General features: G+C 44.0%; 2 protein-coding genes across 4 annotated transcripts in view; both read right to left on the bottom strand.

The window, feature by feature from the left end:
• NCKAP5L (NCK associated protein 5 like) overlaps positions 1–14,560 on the bottom strand; it is a 73,814-nt gene extending 59,254 nt beyond the window's left edge. For both annotated transcript variants that reach the window (XM_066257893.1, XM_066257894.1), the window contains exon 1: positions 14,422–14,560. The gene's annotated coding sequence lies outside the window, so the exon portion shown is untranslated. The remainder of the gene's footprint in view (positions 1–14,421) is intronic.
• The window catches only part of BCDIN3D (BCDIN3 domain containing RNA methyltransferase), a 119,922-nt gene extending 105,246 nt beyond the window's left edge, over positions 1–14,676 (bottom strand). Inside the window, exons 1-2 of one of the 2 annotated variants that reach the window (XM_066257899.1) lie at positions 14,422–14,676; positions 8,342–8,998 (exon numbers count right to left, since the gene is read on the bottom strand). In XM_066257899.1, coding sequence (XP_066113996.1) covers positions 8,357–8,998; positions 14,422–14,655 — 876 coding nt within the window. In that variant the 5' untranslated portion in view covers positions 14,656–14,676 and the 3' untranslated portion in view covers positions 8,342–8,356. Of the gene's footprint in view, positions 1–7,175; positions 8,999–14,421 lie in introns of those variants that run through there. The other variant, XM_066257898.1, reaches the window with a different exon arrangement.
• Between the last annotated feature and the right edge of the window lie 5,282 nt (positions 14,677–19,958).

Below are 19,958 nucleotides of genomic sequence, written 5' to 3'. Positions count from 1 at the left end.
CCCCACCCCTCAAAATCCTTAATCCTTAGCCAAGATCCTTAATCTACACATCTATACATTTGTAAACATTTACAAAGTCCCTTTTGCTATCTAAAATATCATTCACAAGTCCCAGGGATTAGGGATGTGGACATCTTGAGGCAACATTACTCAGCTTGTCACAGCCCCACACACATTTATTCACATCACCTTGGTGAAGGGTGGTAGGAGAGAGCACCTAGCAGGGCCACAAGGTTTTAAAGTGTCCTTAAATTAAGGTCTGCAGAAAACTAGATACATTCAGATCTGTAACTACTCTGATCACTCTGAGGTGATCATAAACTGGCAACAGTCACTCCCTCCAAGCATTGCTTCCTTTAAAATGCTGTAGCACTGAAGCTGAACTCATTACTTCCTCATCCTAAAAACCAAATTATTAGATAGTAAGATGCATGTTTTCTACAGAGATAAGGTTTTTTCTCATAAGCCTGAGATCCAACCAGCCTAGGCATTGTCTGTGGCATGCTTACAAAATGTTAATAGCATCTTGTTTTTAATACTCTGTATTCTGCAAAATACCTTTACATCCTTGAGTTCATTTGGGCATAGGAAAAGGAAGTGCTTGTTATAGCAGTTGTACAGACGAGTAAACTGAAGCTCAGAGAGGTTAAATTACTTGAACATGAATTATTGGCAGATCTTGATTCAAACTTGATGATCTTTCCACTGTGCTGTCCCCAGGTCAAATTCAATCCCAGGGGGCTAAGGAACTGACTGTTGGCCTTGGAATCCCTGCCTCTTGAACATGAAACAGGTTGAGACACACTTTTAGACGGTCCTACCCAGGGGTCAAAGGTAGAGGCAGATGAGAATTTCAGGAATTCAGAGAAAGGTTAGGGTTGCTGGCAAGTCAAAGGTATAATGAGGGGGTAGTTAGGACTGAGGGACACTTAAGAGCAGGGGTCCCTAAACTTTTTACACAGGGGGCCAGTTCACTGTCCCTCAGACCATTGGAGGGCCGGACTATAAAAAAAACTATGAACAAATCCCTATGCACACTGCACATATCTAAAAAGTAAAAAACAAAACAGGAACAAATACAATATTTAAAATAAAGAATAGTAAATTTAAATCAACAAACTGACCAGTATTTCAATGAGAACTATGCTCCTCTCACTGACCACCAATGAAAGAGGTGCCCATTCCGGAAGTGCGGTGGGGGCCGGATAAATGGTCTCAGGGGGCCGCATGCGGCCCGCAGGCCATAGTTTGGGGACCCCTGCTTTAGAGGGTCTATGTCTGCTATAAGTGGCTGCCAACTATTTTTCCAAAACACCCATGAGAACCAAGCTTGTTTAACTGGTAGGCAGCAGCAAGGGTACTTACTCAGGTACTTGATGTAGAATTAGGTTTGACTTCTGTAAGGGAAATTCTAAGAACATCAGGGATAGCTAAGAGTGGCCCAGCTGGAGTTCTTATTCCCAGGTATGAGGAAGCACAGTAACTCCGAAGCCCATGCGGTTTTACGCTGGCTTTCCAGTCTCTTCCCAATCTTGATTTCTGTGACATCTCAAGCAGCCAAGGCCCAGACTCTGCAACAGTATAGCCTATGTTCAAAGCCCAACTCTGCCACTTACTAGGTGTGTGACCTTGGGAAAAATCACTTAACCTGTGTTTCAGGTCACAGAGCTATAAAATGAGGATAACAGTATCTACCTCATAGGGTTATTTCAAGGATTGTTATGTTGTCTAGCACATGGTATTGTATTACTATCTTTTTTTTCTTGTGGGACAGACAGTCAGAGAGAGGGACAAATAGGGACAGACAGAAAGGAAGGGAGAGAGATGAGAAACTTCAATTCTTCGTTGCGGTTCCTTAGTTGTTCATTGATTGATTTCTCATATGTGCCTTGACCGGGGGGCTACAGCAGATCGAGTGACCCCTTGCTCCAGCCAGCGACCTTGGGCTCAAGCTGGTGAGCTGTGCTCAAACCAGATGAACCTGTGCTCAAACTGGCGACCTGGGGGTCTTGAACCTGGGTGCTCCACATCCCAGTCCAACGCTCTATCCACTGCTCTACCGCCTGGTCAGGCACTATCTTTTTTCTTATTTCTAACCAGACCTCTTTTAGTTCTTTATTTTTCAGCCCCCAGCCCTAGGACCTGGTCCTCTCTCCTATCACATCCACTTATTTTTGGAATTTACTACTCTTTAAATCTTAATCACTCTAATGAATGACTTCCAGAGTTTTGCATTCAGTCTTTTTTGTTGTTATTTTTTCTGGAGTGAGAAGCGGGGAGGCAGAGACAACAGACTCCCAGATGCCCCCAACCGGGACCCACCTGGCAAGCCCACCGAGGGGCAATGCTTTGCCCATCTAGGGTGTTTCTCTGTTGCAACCAGAGCCATTCTAGTGCCTGAGGCGGAGGCCATGGAGCCATCCTCAGCGCCCGGGGCCAACTTTGCTCCAATAGAGCCTTGGCTGTGGGAAGGGAAGAGAGAGACAGAGAGAAAGGAGAGGGGGAAGGGTAAAGAAGCAAATGGGCACTTCTCCTGTGTGCCCTGGCCAGGAATTGAACCCAGGACTTCCACACGCTGGGCTGATGCTCTACCACTGAGCCAACTGGCTAGGGCTGCACATCAATAATTAAAGCCTTGAAGACCAGCACTGTCCAATAGAACTTTCTGCAATAATGGAAGTGGTCTTTATCTGTTCTGTTCAATAGGGTAATTACTACTTACATATGGCTACTGAACACTTGAAATGTGGCTAGTATGACTGAGGAGCTGAATTTTAAATTTTATTTCATTTTACTTAATTTAAATAGCCAACACCTACTGTATTACACAACATAGGTTTAGGCACTGGATAAAGGACAAGACTCTAGGTCACTGACAATTTTTAAGAGAAAGAAAACACTGGCAGCAGGACAGAGAATGGAGTGAAGGGTAAAGGACAGAAACCCATACTAGGTGCCAGTCAGATGGATGGTATAAATGGGACTTACATATGATTAGCAGAACTGTTGGACTTTGTGACTATTTCAATGTAGGGAGTATTAAGTGAGGAGAGTCAACTGAAATTTGTAGCTTGAGCAAAGGGAGGTTGTCACCACTGAGACAGAATTAGGTTTAGAATGAGTTTGCTTTGGGGATATGTTGAATTTGTGGTGTCTAAGAAATATCTGGGGGTATGACTACAAAACTGGAAAAATATTCATCTGGAACTGTGAAGGTGGGGCTACCAGTACATTTGGGGGTTATTAGGATATAGATAGTTACTAAAAGCATGGGAGTGGAGGAACTCATCTCAGGAAAAATATGTAGAAGAGGACGGTGATCTATGTTTGCTTACATCAGAATCATCTTGGATGACTATTAAAAACAATCCTCATTGTGAATATATTTAAAGCCATGGAATTATGCACTTAAAAATGGTTAAAATGGCCCTGGCTGGCTGGCTCAGTGGTAGAGCGTCAGCCTGGTGTGCAGGAGTCCCAGGTTCGATTCCCGGCCAGGGCACACAGGAGAAGCGCCCATCTGTTTCTCCACCCCTCCCCCTCTTCTTCCTCTCTGTCTCTCTCTTCCCCTCCCGCAGCCAAGGCTCCACTGGAGCAAAGTTGGCCCGGGTGCTGAGGATGGCTCTATGGCCTCTGCCTCAGGCACTGGAATGGCTCTGGTTGCAGCAGAGCGATGCCCCAGATGGGCAGAGCATCACCCCCTGGTGGGCATGCTGGGTGGTTACCAATCAGGCGCATGCAGGAGTCTGTCTGACTGCCTCCCCGTTTCCAACTTCAGAAAAATACAAAAAAACAACAACAAACAAAAAAATGGTTAAAATGGACCCTGGCCAGTTTGCACAGTGGATAGAGCGTCGGCCCAGCATGAGGACGTCCCAGGTTCGATCTCCGGTCACACATGAGAAGCAATCATCTGCTTCTCTCCCTCTCCCACTCCCCTTTCTCTCTCTCTTGCCCTCTTGCAGCCAGTGGCTTGATTGGTTCGAGTGTCTGTCTCAGGCACTGAGGACAGCTTGGTTGATTCAAGTATCAGTCCCAGACAGGGGTTGCCGGATGGATTCTGGTCCAGGCGCATGCAAGAGTCTGTCTCTATATCCCTTCCTCTTGCTTAAAAAAAAGTATGGTTAAAATGGTAAATAAATTTTTTTTTTTTTTTACAGAGACAGAGAGAGAGTCAGAGGGATAGACAGACAGAAATGGAGACAGATGAGAAGCATCAATAATTAGTTTTTCGGCCTGACCTGTGGTGGTGCAGTGGATAAAGCGTCAACCTGGAACGCTGAGGTTGCTGGTTCAAAACCCTGCAATTTCCTGGTCAAGGCACATATGGGAGTTGATGCTTCTTGCTCCTCCCCCCTTTCCCTCTCTTTCTCTCTCTCACTCTCTCTCCTCTCTAAAATGAATAAAAATTAAAAAAAAAAATTAGTTTTTCGTTGCGCGTTGCGACTTCTTAGTTGTTCACTGATTGCTTTCTCGTATGTGCCTTGACTGCGGGCCTTCAGCAGACTGAGTAACCCCTTGCTGGAGCCAGTGACCCTGGGTCCAAGCTGGTGAGCTTTTTTTGCTCAAGCCAGATGAGCCCACGCTCAAGCTGGCGACCTCAGGGTCTCAAACCTGGGTACTTCCACATCTCAGTCCAATGGTCACTCCACTGCGCCACCTCCTGGTCAGGCTAAAATGGTAAATTTTATGTTATATATATTCACACACAGACGGAGCAAAAAAAACCCCAAACTAAACCAAAAAGATTCCTAAGTTCCATTCCTGACCTGAATCATTATGTTTTTGAAGATGAAACCAGGACTCACCAGGTTAACTCTTATGCAAGTTAAAAGTTGAACCAAGTCCTGGTTAGATAACTTGGTTGGTTAGAGCATCTTTCCAAAGTACAAAGGTTGCTGGTTTGATCCCTGGTCAGGGCATTTACAGGAACAGATCAATGCCTCTCTCTCTCTCGTTTCTTCTCTAAAATCAATAAAAGAAACAATAAAAAAAAAGTTGAACCAATTGCTTAAGGGGTACTGAGAAACTAATAGATAGGAAGAGAAAAAGGGGAGAGCAAGAGGTTCAAGAAGAGATCAATAGTGTTGACTGGTTCCACTGCCCAGGGAGAAGACTGAAAAGAGGCCACAGATATAGCATTCAGTTAGTTATTGATGAATGAGAAGGAGGGAGCAGAGGCTGTGGTGTCTATTGTTTCAAAGGATTATCATATTTGAAGTTATGAAAGAAGACTGCATAAGGTTGAGGAGATAGGACACAGGAAAAATTGGTGGTTTTGAAAATGAGAGAAAATTGAACATGTTGGTAGGTGGACAGGAAGGAGATGATGAGGCCAAGGAGACACCAATAGGATCCTCCATAAAGCGTAATTTGGGAGGTAGGAAAGGCTGGGATCAAGAACTTAGGCAGGGCCTGACCTGTGGTGGCACAGTAGTAAAGCATCGACCTGGAATGCCAAAGTTGACAATTTGAAACTCTAAACTTGCTCCGTGAAGGCACATACAAGAAGCAACTACTATGAGTTGATACTTCCTGCTCCTACCCCTCTTTCTCTCTCTCAAATCAATAATAAAAAAGTCTGACCAGGCAGTAGCACAGTGAATAGAGCGTTGGCCTGGGACGCAGAGGACCCAAGTTTAAAATCCCGAGGTTGCTGGCTTGAGTGTGGGATTGCTGGCTTGAGCATGGAATCATAGATATAACCCCATGGTAGCTGGCTTGAGCCCAAAGGTCACTGGCTTGAAGCCCAAGGTTGCTGGCTTGAGCAAGAGGTCACTGGCTCGGCTGTGGCCCCTCCATCAAGGCACATATGAGAAAGCAATCAATGAACGACTAAGGAGCTACAATGAAGAATTGATGATTCTCATCTTTCCTTTTCTGTCTCTCTGTCCCTATCTGTTCCTCTCTCTGTCTCTGACACACACACACACACAAACACACACACACAGACTTCTTAATACAATGCAGCAAACAAGAATGATATTAGTTGTTGGTTAGGCCATTTGTTTAGATTAATGGAGCAAGGATAGAGTCAAGTGCCTGTAGAATGGTAGAAGGGTAAGTCTGAAAGAGTCACTAGGACTCTTTCAGCAGCAATATAAAAAGATGAAAAATAGTACTGGAATCTAATTATAATTGGAAACGGCACCAACCAATACAATTAGCCTACACAAAATAGAAAAACTGATTTTTCTAAATGAAGGTTTTAGTTCCACTCTCCTGTTTTGTAGGGACGGCAGTGGCCTCTGCTTTCTCATGCATAAAGTTCAAATTCCTTAACAAGAGCTTTTACCAAACTTCTCTGTCAATAGGTCCAATGTCAAATTGGTGGTCAGACTCTCTTGTTCCCTGCTCCTTCTATAACTTCAATTCAGAAAATAATAGAGTCTTAAGGGTTTTGAAGCTCATCAACCCCATCTCCCTTCTTAGCTAGGTGGTTTTTTCCATCTTCTTTTTACCGAATAAATCTTTCTCCATCTTCCACTTTCCCTTGGATTCAAATAATGGGTGTTTTAAAAATCAAAACCTAACAAACTTCAGCAATACTATCTCACAGCACTTATGGTGTAGTCTTTCAACTGTAGACTACATTTTATGCACGCTTCTCTGCACAGATTTCCACTCCCATACTCGTGTGTGTCTCCCACCTCTATGTGTGCTTTGGCAGAGGATGCTGACAAAACAGTTCTGAATTAACTTATTCATTGGCTTGTTTTCAGTTCTGAACTTGGGTGAGGTTCTTTCTTTTGAACTGAAACTTTCCTGGATACAGTGGATAAAAGCAGAAGTTTCTTACCTACCCCAGATTCACAGGGCATTCTTACTAAAGTTACTTTTTTTGTGTGTGACAGAGACAGAGAGGGACAGACAGAAAGGGAGAGAGATAAGCATCAATTCTTCGTTGTGGCTCCTTAGCTATTCATTGATTGCCTTCTCATATGTGCCTTGACCAGGGAGGCTACAGCAGAGCGAGTGACCCCTTGCTCAAGCCAGTGGCCTTGGGCTCAAGCCAGTGACCATGGCATCATGTATGATCCCATGCTCAAGTCAGCAACCCCACGCTCAAGCTGGTGAGCCTGCACTCAAGCCAGCAACCTCAGGGCTTTGAACCTGGGTCCTTTGTGTCCCAGTCTGATGCTCTATCCACTGCACCACTGCCTGGTCAGGCTCAAGTTACTTTTATTATACATAATTATATATATTATATACAATTTTACTTCATTGATTTCATTTATACCAGTTAGGTTTGGGGTTCATAATTTAAATCTTTTATTTATTTATTATTAATTTTTATTAAATTTATTGGAGTGACATTGGTTAATAAAAATTATATAGGTTTCAAGTATACAATTCTATAATACATCATCTGTGTATATTGTATTGTGTTCACCACCCAAAGTCAAGTCTCCTTCTGTCACCATTTATCCCCCTTTACCCTCTTCTACCTCTCCCCAATGCCCCACAATTAAAAACTTTTAAACATCTTTTAAGTGTCAGCCAATCTAGCTTGCCTAGTACCTGTTAACTGCTGTGCTGAACATGGTTCTTTTGGAGACTTGACCTGGTCTCCAAAAGACCTGTGGGAAGATGTTTTTCCTACTAACCCTCTCATTTAGCCAGGCCAGTGACTCTTTTTTTCAGATTGTATTGTGAGGTTTTGCCCAAAGGCATGATGAATAAGTCCTGAAGATGCCAGATCAGATTCAAGAGGGCAGGAAAATAATCCGTTCTATGGCCAGCCTGGTCTTTATAAATAACCACCAAAAGCAGTTCCTTCCATATCCCAGAAACACGATCTCAATTCAGATAGCTCAGCTCATTGCTTCACAGATACATTCTCCTCCAGGATCACTTGAAACAATGGGAAACAAATTCTGATTTTTTCAGTTGCATCTTGGACATTTTGCCAAAAGCTTTTGCCAGGTTTTGAAGTGGCCTAGTGGTAAGAATAAGGAGAGTAAACTTAATTTTCAGAATAAAACCCTTTCAATATCACTTTGTCTTCTCACCCTCTCATCTCACTATCTCCAGAATCATTAAAAAAAATTTTTTTGTGTGTGACAGAGATGGAGAGAAACAGAGACGGACAGACAGACAAGAAGGGAGAGAGATGAGAAGCATCAATTCTTCATTGCAGCACCTTAGTTGTTCATTAATTGTTTTTTCATATGTGCCTTGACTGGGGGGCTACAGCAGACCAAGTAACCCTTTGCTCAAGCCAGCGACTTTGGGCTCAAGCTGGTGAGCCTTGCTCAAACCAGATGAGCCTGCGCTCAAGCCAGCCAGCTTGGGGTTTTAAACCCGGGTCCTCTGCATCCCAGTCCGACACTCTATCCACTGCGCCACTGTCTGGTCAGGTTATCTCCAGAATCTGAACGTTCCTTTCTTTCCCTTCTATCAGTGATTCAGGTATTGGATGAGTCTCTGTGGTTTGTTTTGCCCTGAAGAGCAGAAGGCTTCGGTCCCAGCTGGTGTTGCCAAAGCAGCATACTAATTCCATGCCATGGTCCTGGGTCAAGATCTTCACAATCTCATGGGCCATATCACCTCGGATGGCAAGGGAGTGGAAGTGGTCAAAATCATGGAGGCCCAGCTTTCGAAGACGCCTTGCAGCTGCCCGGTAACATTTCCAGGGCTGTGGCTCCACAAGGAGATAGAGGCAGAGGGAGGAAAGGTGAGCCAGGAACTCCCACAGGCCACGGTCCCCATGTTTCAGATGAATCCACATGGTTACTGACATGCAGAAGCCAATGTCAAAAACCGAGCGTCCAAACTGGCTTAAGAAAGAGCTCAAGAGAACTTTCCGGCTCCTTTGATTCATGAAGTCCAGAGTAATAAAAGTCAAGGCATCAGGAAAAGGGCATTCTTTTTTAGCTCGTTCCACCAGGACTGGGTCTATGTCGCAGCAGAGGAGACGGAGTTCTCTTGTAGCATCTGAGTGGGTCTCCCCATCACATAGGGAAAGGAAATGTCTGTACAGAGCCACACTTAGATCCTAGAGGAATCCAAAAGAGCTTAGTCATTGCAGCTTTCAACCAGTGAATAGAAGAGAATCCTATCTCTTATACTCTTATCTTTTTTTTCATTGATTTTAGAGAGGAAGGGAGAGGGAAGAAGGGAGAGGGAAAAGGAGAGGGAGAGAGGGAGGGAGGGAGGGAGGGAGGGAGGGAGGGAGGGAGGGAGGGAGGGAGAGAGAAACATCAATTTGTTGTTCTACTTATTTATGTATTGAAACTGCCACCTACTCCTGGTTTTAGAGGGTGTGAGGCTCCTAAATTGTAATAGCCAAAGGAGGTTGCCTGGAAAAATTTCCACAAAGTAGGCTCTTAAGTGTCCTCCAGGGGTGACAGGCTGTAATGAATCATTTCTATGCTTTCCTGATGTCAGACTGGGTAGTATAGTTGAAAGTTACAACCCAATAGATATAGGAAAGAAACTATAGCAGTATTTTCCAGCTTAGTATGCCGGTAAACTTGGTATCTTTTTGTTTTCTGGGTATCTCAGGTTCCAGAAAGGAGGTAAAAGGTTCCAGATGCATAACCAGTGTTCCTTACTAGAAAGGTGAGGAATGGAGAAAGCACCATCTTGTAAGAACCTGCTTCTCAGATATGTGGTTGGGAAAGTGGATCCAAAAAGTCTTCATCCACACTTCCCTCTACAGCTTCAATTTTACTGTCTTACGCTTTACCACCTCCTTCTGATACTTATTCTGCTTCTGCATCCATTACTCCCAAAAGTCATTGCTGACCTCCTTCAATGATTTATGATTTTCACCCTCTTAGCACTTTTTTGACTTTTAAACAAATCCCATCTCCTTTCTCTAACTTTGACTTCTATAACCATTATTAATAACTCAAATTGGTATTTTTCTATACATTTTTTTTCCAAAAGCATTTTCCTATCTCTTACCTCATTTGCTCCACAATAATCCTGTGATAAAATTTTGTGCAGGTGAAGAAAGTGTGGCTGGAAACAACCAGCTGTCTTATAATAGTAGCAAGGAGAAATAAATGTAATGGAGTCATTAAGATATAATCCTAAATAGCAGATAAAATGAAGGAATTTAGCTAAGTGCAGCGACATAAATGACTCATAAATACAATATATAATGCTGAGTAAAAGAATAAGACATAAAAGAAAGCACAGGATAAATTTCCATATAAGTGAAGTTCAAAAATGGATAAAATTAAACTTCATTGTTTAGGAATACAAAAATATTAAGCTATAAAGGAGTAATAATAAAAGTCAGATTAATTCTTACTTCTAGGTGGGGAGGGGGGTTTATGAACAGGAAAAAGTATATGAGGGACTTGTGGGCTATTGAAAATAACTTTTTAGAGATTTTTTTTTATTCATTTTATAGAAGAAAGAGAGAAGGAAGAGAGAAGTGTGGGGGAGGAGCAGGAAGCATCAACTCCCATATGTGCCTTGACCAGGCAAGCCCAGAGTTTTGAACCGGTGACCTCAGAGTTCCAGGTTGATGCTTTATCCACTGCTCCATCACAGTCCAGGCCTGAAAATAATATTTTTTTAAACTTACATATTGATTTTAGAGAGAGAGAAGGGAGAGAGAGAGACAAAAACATCGATCTATTCTTGTATGTGCCCTGACCAGGGACAGAACCTGCAACCTGTGCCTATCAGGATGACACTCTAACCAACCGAGCTTTCCAGCCAGGGCTGAAAATGTTTTATTCTTGATCCGGATAGTACCCATAAAGGTGTATGCTTTATAATAATTCATAAGTGTAGAGTTAGGTTTTTCTGTGTGTGGTATAATTCACCAAAAAGTATATAGTGAACTGTATTTTAAAAATTATGGTTCAACTCTGGCCAGATAGCTTAGTTGGTTAGAGCATTGTCCTGCTATGCCAAGGTTGCAGGTTTGATCCCCGGTCAGGGCACATGTGGGAAGCAACCAAATGCATAAATTAATGGAACAACAAATTGATGTTCCTCTCTCTCTAAAATCAATAAAAATAAATAATAAAAATAAAATTTATGGTTCAGAGGCTAGTGACTTAACTTGTCCAGTGTCACATGGTTATCAGACAGTAAGAGTTAGACTACATTAGGTTCTTTCTTCTACACCAGGTTTCTTACTCTTCAATGGGCATACACATAACCTAGGAATATTGTTAAAATAAAGGCTGATTTAGCAAATCTAGTATGGGGTGCTGAGATTCTGTATTTCTAATAAGCTTCCAAGTCATGCCAATGCTGTAGTTCAAGGATCATACTTTTAATAGGAAGGTTCTATCCTATGCTGCTTAATTTCTCCCCTGTTTATTTACTTCTTTACTGTCTTCCCCCTATCTGATCTTGGGTGTGCCTCATATTTGACCAGTCATTTTGTCACATCAGTCCCTCCTCCATTACATCTCTTTCTCCTCTCCATTCTCAATTCCCCAATTCTAGAGTCCCCTGGAAGCTTCACAGACCAGTGAAGCTTTAAAAAGAAAGTATAGACTCAAAGTCTTAATATCACAAGATCCTGATTCAGTAGATTGAGAATGGGGCCTAGGAGTTTTTAAAATTTAAACAAAGCACCCTATAAATTATGGCACATCTATACAATAAAATACTATAAAGCTGCTGAAAAAGAATGTAGTGAGTTGGTTAGAGCATTGTTCCATACACCAAGGTTGCAGGTTCGATTCCCCAGTAAGGGCACATACAAGAATCAACCAATGAATGCATTAATAACTGGAACAACAAATCAATGTTTCTCTCTCCCTTCCTCTCTCTCTCTAAAATAAATAATTATTATAAAAATAATATGAGTGACCTTCAAATTATTAATTGAAAAGCAAGGTGTAAAACTGTAGTACTATTTGTAAAACTAAAACAGGGGAGCTATTTATACATACATAAATGCTTATATACACATAGGATACATACCCAAGAAATTATAAATAGCAGTTGTGACTGTGTAGGGCAAAAGGAGGATTTAGAGTCAGTAGAGACTTATTCCCTAAACGTACAACCAGGTCTGGGAACCACTACCCTCATTAACCAACTATATCCTTGCCTCTATGTGTATACATACATACACCCCTACCAGCTTTAAAACCTTGTGTGGTTTCTAATGCCTTTCATGAAACCCCAAGCCTTAAAACTCAGTCTCTCTTTTCCATTGCTTTCCCCCTCTGACTTCCTGTATTATCACAGTGGAAAAATATTTGCAGGGGACACCCACACACACACCCATATGCTCATTCTACCATTGAGTCTATCCAAATGTCTCCTTCCCTTTTATCAGCTGTGTCTCTATAGCCTTCAGCCCTCCACCAAAATCTTTTCTGTGGAAGACCAGCAACACAATAAAATTCTCCCCTCTCCCACTTTTTTTCTCCTTTCTTTATTTATTTTTTTGGTATTTTTCTGAAGTTGGAAATGGGGAGGCAGTCAGACTCCCGCATGCACCCGACAGGGATCCACCCGGCATGCCCACCAGGGGGCGATGCTCTGCCCATCTGGGGCGTTGCTCTGTTGCAACCAGAGCCATTCTAGTGCCTGAGGCAGAGGCCATAGAGCCATTCTCAGCACCAGGCCAACTTTGCTCCAATGGAGCCTTGGCTGCAGGAGGGGAAGAGAGAGACAGAGAGGAAAGGAGAGGGGGAGGGGTGGAGAGGCAGATGGGCACTTCTCCTGTGTGCCCTGGTGGGGAATCAAACCCGGGGCTCCTGCACACCAGGCCGATGCTCTACTACTGAGCCAACCCGCCAGGGCCCCCTCTCCCACTTTTGAAGTTGAAATGAGGGCATTAACTTTCTTTCTTTTTTTCTTTCTTTTTTTTTTTTGAGGGCATTAACTTTTGAAGCATTTGGTGTTAGTGAGACATTTCCCTATTTTGCATGTGGTTTAACCATCATACGCCTAAGAATACTTTTTGGTAAGAAAATGTGGCAATGCATGACCAGCGGTGGTGCAGTGGATTGAGTGTCAACCTGGGCTACTGAGGACCCATGTTCCAAAGAGTAAGTCACTGGCTTGAGTGCCAGCTTATCTGACTTAAGCAGATTTACCAGCTTGAGCACAGGGTCGCAGGTTTAAGCGCAAGATGGTCGACATGATCCCATGGTCGCTGCCTTCAGCCCAAAGGTTGCTGGCTTGAGCCCAAGGTTGCTCAAGCAAGGAGTCACTGGCCAGGCTGGAGGCCCCCTCTCCCTGTGCACTATGAGAAGTAATCCATGAACAACTAAAGTGACAGAACTATGGGTTGCTGCTTCTCGCCTCTCTCCCTTCCTGTCTCTCTGTCTTGCGCTAGCTCTCGCTAAAAAAGAAAGAAAACGTGGCAATGCCTTCTTTCAGCAGGATGCTATATTTTTCCTTCTCAATACTCTACACCGGACTCGGTAAACTCGTTGCCTTTTTTTTTTTTTTTTTTTTTTACAGAGGCAGAGATAGACAGGGACAGAGAGAGATGAGAAGCATCAATCGTTAGTTTCTCGTTGTGCATTGCGACTTCTTAGTTGTTCATTGATTGCTTTCTCATATGTGCCTTGACCGTGGGCCTTCAGCAGACCGGGTAACCCCTTGCTGGAGCCAGAGACCTTGGGTCCAAGCCGGTGAGCTTTTTGCTCAAACCAGATGAGCCTGCGCTCAAGCTGGCGACCATGGGGTCTCGAACCTGGATCGTTCCGCATCCCAGTCCAACGCTCTATTCACTGCGCCACTGCCTGATCAGGCACACTCGTTGCTTTTAAAACAAGTATCAGCCTGGCCAGGCGGTGGCGCAGTGGATGGGGCGTGGGACTGAGATGTGGAAGGACCCAGGTTCGAGACCCCGAGGTCGCCAGCTTGAGCGGGGGGGGGGGGGGGGGGGGGGGGGGTTCATTTGGCTTGAGCAAAAAGCTCACTGGCTTGGACCCAGGGTCGCTGGTTCCAGTAGGGCGTTGCTAGGTCTGCTGAAGGCCCCCGGTCAAGGCACATGTGAGAAAGCAGTCGGTGAACAACTAAGGTGTCGTGCTGCACCGCATGGTACACGAAGCTTAATTCCAGGAGCGATTCCTTCACTTCTGGCTCATCTCCTCCAATAAATCCCAATCCCATGTAGGTCTCTGGAAATCCTCATCTCCCCTGCTAAATCACCAGCCACGCTGGAAAGGAGGCAAGCGCTAGAAGCCTAGCTACGGTGGCCCTTCCCACCCGGGGTTTGGCCTAGAAGTAGCGAACGCGGAGGCGGAGACGCGCGAATTCCGAACAGAGCTGAGAAAGATTCTGCCGCAAGACTTCTAAGACAGATGGTGGTGGGACCCCTGGAGGGCTGCTAGAAGCAATACGGATTTGATCAACACTTATGCCTTTAAGCTCGTTTCGGGGAAAGTGTGATGCCACGCCCAAGCCAAGACCCCAGTAGACATAAAGGCAGCCAACCGCTGGGCTCCCCGACCTCCGACCCCTCCCGTCACTCACCCCGGAGTTACACCCAACGTCGAGCCCCAAAATCGGCATCGTCTCAGGACCCTGAGGGAAGAGCCGGCTAAGCAGCTCCGGGGGCAGGAGGCGGAGCCGTTGCTCTGGAGGGTGAAAGCGAGAATAATGAGGAAAATTTCCAAACGGGGCGGCCCCAGGTTCCAGAATTCGCGGTTTCTCCTCCACAGCGGTCTCTTCAACGCCTTCGGTGACCTGCTTCGTGGAGGCCGCCATTAGTTTCAGTCGGGCCTTTGGGTCCCGAGAAACCGGAAGTCGGGAACTTGTAGCTGGGGCGCCAGTGCGCTTGCGCCGACGGCGAAGGCGAATGGGTAGGAAAAGTGGCAGCCACTGAGGAGTGAGTGCTGACACCCAGCGTTTGCTTCAAGTTACTGAGTCCTCGCCTAACTTGGATAGTCCTTAGTAATATTATCCCGTTTTATAGGTGAGAAACAAAAGCAGAGAGGTTTTTTATGGGTTTTTTTTACTGATTGATTTTTAGGGCGGGGTGTGGGGGTGGGGAGAGAGAAATAGAGGTGAGAAGTGGGAAGCATCAACTCCTGGTAGTTGCTTCCTGTATGTGCCTTGAATGGGCAAGCCTGGGGATTTGAACCGCGACCTCAGGTTTCCAAGTTAACTCTATATCCACTGTACGAGCACGGGTCAGGCTTCATGGTTTTTGGATTTTTTAAAAAAATATTTATTGTATTGATTTGAGAGAGAGAGAAACAGGTGCATCAATCTGTTCCTGTATATGCCTGTGAGCTTCCGCTGGATGCTCTAACCAACTGAGCGTTTAGGCCAGGGCGGGGAGGGGTGTGTGTGTGTGTGTGTGTGTGTGTGTGTGTGAGAGAGAGAGAGAGAGAGAGAGAGAGAGAGAGAGAGAGAGAAAGAGAGAGACTGATTTGTTGTTCCACTTATTTATGCATTGGTTGATTCTTTTTTATGTAAGTTGTTTTCCTTTTAATTTTTTATTTTCGAGAGAGAGAGAGAGAGAGAGAGAGAGGTAAGGAGGCAGGGAGTGGAGAGAGATGAGAAGAATCAACTCATAGTTGCCTTGTGTCACTTTAGTTGTTCATTGATTGCTTCTCATATGTGCCTTGTGGGGGGAGGAACCTCAAGCGGAGCCAATGACCCCTTGCTCAAGCCAGCAACCTTGGGATCATGTTGATGTTCCTGCACTCAAGCTGGTGACCTCGGGTTTCAAACCTGGGGCTTAAGTGTCCCAGGTGGAGGCTCTATCCACTGCACCACCACCAGTCAGGTTATTGGTTGATTCTTGTATGTTCCCTGACCTGTATCAAACCACAATCTTGACATCTGGGGAAGACACATTAATCAACTGAAATACCTGGCCAGGATGAGTAGAGAGGTTGAGTTCCCCAAGCTGACAGAGTTCCAACTTGGACTCTACAAAACAAAGAGTTTGTTGGAATCTTGAAAATCAATTTGGGCCTGACCAGGCGGTGGTGCAGTGGATAGAGCGTCGGATTGGGATGCAGAGGACCCAGCTTCAAGACACCCGAGGTCGCCAGCTTGAGCGCGGGCTCATCTGGGTTGAGCAAAAGCCCACCAGCTTGGACCGAAGGTCGCTGGGTCCAACAAGGGGTTACTCGGTCTGCTGAAGGCCTGTGGTCAAGGCACATATGAGAAAGCAATCCATGAACAACTAAGGTGTTGCAATACACAATGAAAAACTAATGATTGATGCGTCTCATCTCTCTCCATTCCTGTCTGTCTGTCCCTGTCTATTCCTCTCTCTGACTCACTCTCTGTCTCTGTAAAAAATAAATAAATAAAATTAAAAAGAAAACCAATTTGGTCCAACTTCCTTTCTTTATAAATGTATAAAGTGAGACCCAGAGAATAGAAATTACTTGTCCAGGGTCACATGGTGACACAAGATCTGCACCCAATTTATCCCATGATTTCAGGAAAGGGTAGGCAGGAGCCATGTGTCACTTAAGGTGCCAAAAAACCTAAATGGCCCTGCCTGCCAGGTGGGACAGGTGGAGAGGGCAAGTGTAGACTGTGAGCTTTTTGAGAGGCAAGGACTATACCTTAAGAGGCAGCTCTTAAGAGTGCTAACCAGATGTCAGACACTTTTCTAAGCCTTTTACATATATTAACTCATTTAATCTTCACACCAACTCTCTGAGGAAAAGAACCATAAGTATTATCCCTTTTATGTAGATAAGGACATTGGGGCATAAGGACGTTAGTAACTTGCCCAAGGTCACACAGAAATAGTAGTACCAGTATTTGAATCCAAGCAGTTTGGCTCCCGAAAGTGTGCATACAACCATTATGTTACTCACAGCTTTGAATCTCCTATGCCTATCATAATGCTTAGGCCAGAGATACTCAATAAATATTTGTTGAATGAAAACTCAGTATCGCCCTGGCTGGTTGGCTCAGCAGTAGAGCGTCGGCCTGGCGTGCGGGGGACCCGGGTTCAATTCCCGGCCAGAGCACATAGGAGAAGCGCCCATTTGCTTCTCCACCCCCCCTTCCTCTCTGTCTCTCTCTTCCCCTCCCGCAGCCAAGGCTCCATTGGAGCAAAGATGGCCCGGGCGCTGAGGATGGCTCCTTGGCCTCTGCCCCAGGCGCTAGAGTGGCTCTGGTCGTGGCAGAGCGACGCCCAGGAGGGGCAGAGCATCGCCCCCTGGTGGGCAGAGCTTCGCCCCTGGAGGGCGTGCCGGGTGGATCCCGGTCGGGCGCATGCAGGAGTCTGTCTGACTGTCTCTCCCCGTTTCCAGCTTCAGAAAATTAAAAAACAAAAAAAGAAAAAAAACACCCTCAGTATCAACAAATGCAGAAGAATAAAAGTAGAGCCTTACCTTATACAAAAATTAAATTGTATTAACAACTTAAACATAAGACCTGAAACTTTATGACTGCGAGAAAAAAAAAAGGAATGGCTTCATGACATTGATCTTGGCAATGATTTCACATATATGAAAACAAAAGCACAGACAACAAAAGCAAAAATAGACAAGTGGGACTATATCAAGCTAAAAAAGTTTATGCACAGCAAAAGAAACTTGAGAGAGTAAAAAGGCAACCTGCAGAACAGGAGAACTTATTTACAAACCATATATCTGGTAAGGGATTAATTTCTAAACTATATAAAAAACTCCTACTACTAAACAGCAAAAACAAACAACAAAAAAAACTAATAACCTGATTTTAAAATTGTCAAAGAACTTGAATTGATATTTCTCCAAAGGAAGACAAACAAATGGACAACAGGTATATGAAAAAATGTTCAATGTCACTAATTAGGGAAATTCAAGTCAAAACCATAATAAAATATCAACTTACCCCTGTTAGGATTTCTGTTATAAAAGCAACAAAAGGCAAGTGTTGGCAGAATGTGGAGAATTGTATGTTATTGGTAAGAATGTAAAATGGTGCAGCCTATATGGAAAACAGTATGAAAGTTTCCTCAAAAAATTAAAAATAGAGCTACCAAATGATCCAGCAATTTCTAATTGAAATCAGGATCTCGAAGAGATTAACACTCCCTTGTTCCTTGGCAAGGTTCCTTGTTCCAATGGAACCAGCTTAAATATCCATCAAAAGATAAATAGATTTAAAAAATATGATGCATACATACACTGGAATATTATTCATCTTAAAAAAGAAGGAATCCTGCCATATATGATAACATGGAATATTATATGAAGTGAAATAAGCCAGTCATACAAGGATACATACTGTACAATTCCACTTATGGAAGGTGTTTAAAATAGTCAAATTCATAGAATCAAAGAATAGAATGGTAGTTGCCAGGCACTGGGGGAGAGAGAAAGGGTGAGTTGCTAATCAATGGATATGCAAGATGAATAAGTTTTAGAGACCTGTATAGCATTATGCCTATGGATAACAACACTGTATTGTACACTTAAAAATCTGTTAAGAGGGCAGGTCTTATTATGTTAAATGCTCTTACCACAATGAAATGAAATTAAAAAAAAAAAAAAAAAAGCAAAGCAGCAGCCTGACCAGGTGGTGGCGCAGTGGAGAGAGTGTCGGACTGGGATGAGGAAGGACCCACGTTTGAGACCCCGGGGTTGCCAGTTTGAGCATGGGCTCATCTGGCTTGAGCAGAGCTCACCAGCTTGGACCCAAGGTCGCTGGTTCAAGCAAGGGGTTACTCGGTCTGCTGAAGGCCCACGGTCAAGGCACATATGAGAAAGTAATCAATGAACAATTAAGGTGTCACAACGGAAAATCTGATGATTGATGCTTCTCATCTCTCTCCGTTTCTGTCTGTCCCTATCTATCCCTCTCTCTGACTCTCTGTCCCTGTAAAAAATAAATTAAATAAAAGGAAAATAAAATCCAAATTAAAAAAAAAAAAGCAAACTCAATAGAGGATACAAGGGATTAACTTCCCTGGTCACTAAAGCCAGATCTGTTTTGCAGAAACAAAAATGGAAGGGAGAAAGGAACCAAACTGAAGTAGACATGGTGGAGTGGAGCTAAGCAGAATGTAGGCTGAGCCAGAGACAGGGAGAAAAAGAGCTGGTAAGGAGAGAATCCGAGGGGTCAGCCTAGGTAGCAAGTTCAAGTCAGAAGCCAGGATAGCCCAGAATGTCCAGCCGGTTCAGCCAGGGATCAGCAGGGTTATGCTGACCTCTCCCCATCTGGCCAGCCATCTTAAAGAGGCCTCCTGATTTGCGAGGCCAGCAATTTGCTGAACTTCTTCTAAGGGACTGAAGCATGAACCCTGCACACAGGCCATCAAGGTAAAAATAACCCCTGTCTCTTTTCTTCCCAGTTTTTACTTCATACTTTCATCTCTGACTGATCTATTTGGGACATAAGTTAATGACCAAAAATCAAGTGGAATTGGATAAACCTCAGTACTCTGAACAATTTCTAGAAAAAGGGTGGGGCATGGGGGGGAAATAGCACCAATACCATTTCTGTTCCCACCCAGTGTTTGACAGATTATTTTAAGCTGAGTTTACCTCTTTTTGTCACTAGATGATGCTAGCATAACACTTGATAACCCTTAATTTTCGAGGAGTTATAATCACCTTGCTTTAGTCAACACTGTTTTTGTTTGCTCATTTAAACACAGTGTTATATATAATTATATATACATATATAATTTACCAGCAAACAGTTTAATTTCATTAACGATTAAGGACATGGACATGTTTTTGACTTTGCAAGACACTGTTCATCAGTAAAAAAAAAAAGAAAAGGGCAGCAAGCCTACATGGTGAAAGGCAGGCCCCTCCTGATCCTGAGATCCTCCGGAGGCAAAGATGGGGGTGGGTCTCATCATGCTACTGAGGACTAAAATGCCTCAGAGGCGAGCCTATGAGGGAGCATATTATTTATTTATTTTAGAGAGGGGAGAGAGAATAAGGGGTCAGTGGTGAGTAGTGGGAAGCATCAGCTTGTAGTAGTTGCTTCCTGTATGTGCCTTGCCTGGGTTTCAAACCAGTGACCTCAGCATTCCAGGTTGATGCTTTATCCACTGTGCCACCACAGGTCAAGTGAAGAAGCATTTTAGTTTGACC

This window comes from Saccopteryx bilineata, chromosome 2 (genome assembly GCF_036850765.1).
Source record: "Saccopteryx bilineata isolate mSacBil1 chromosome 2, mSacBil1_pri_phased_curated, whole genome shotgun sequence".
Lineage (NCBI taxonomy): Eukaryota > Metazoa > Chordata > Mammalia > Chiroptera > Emballonuridae > Saccopteryx > Saccopteryx bilineata.
The sequence above is the reverse complement of the archived record's forward strand: the minus strand, read 5'-3'. Positions and strand labels throughout refer to the sequence as shown.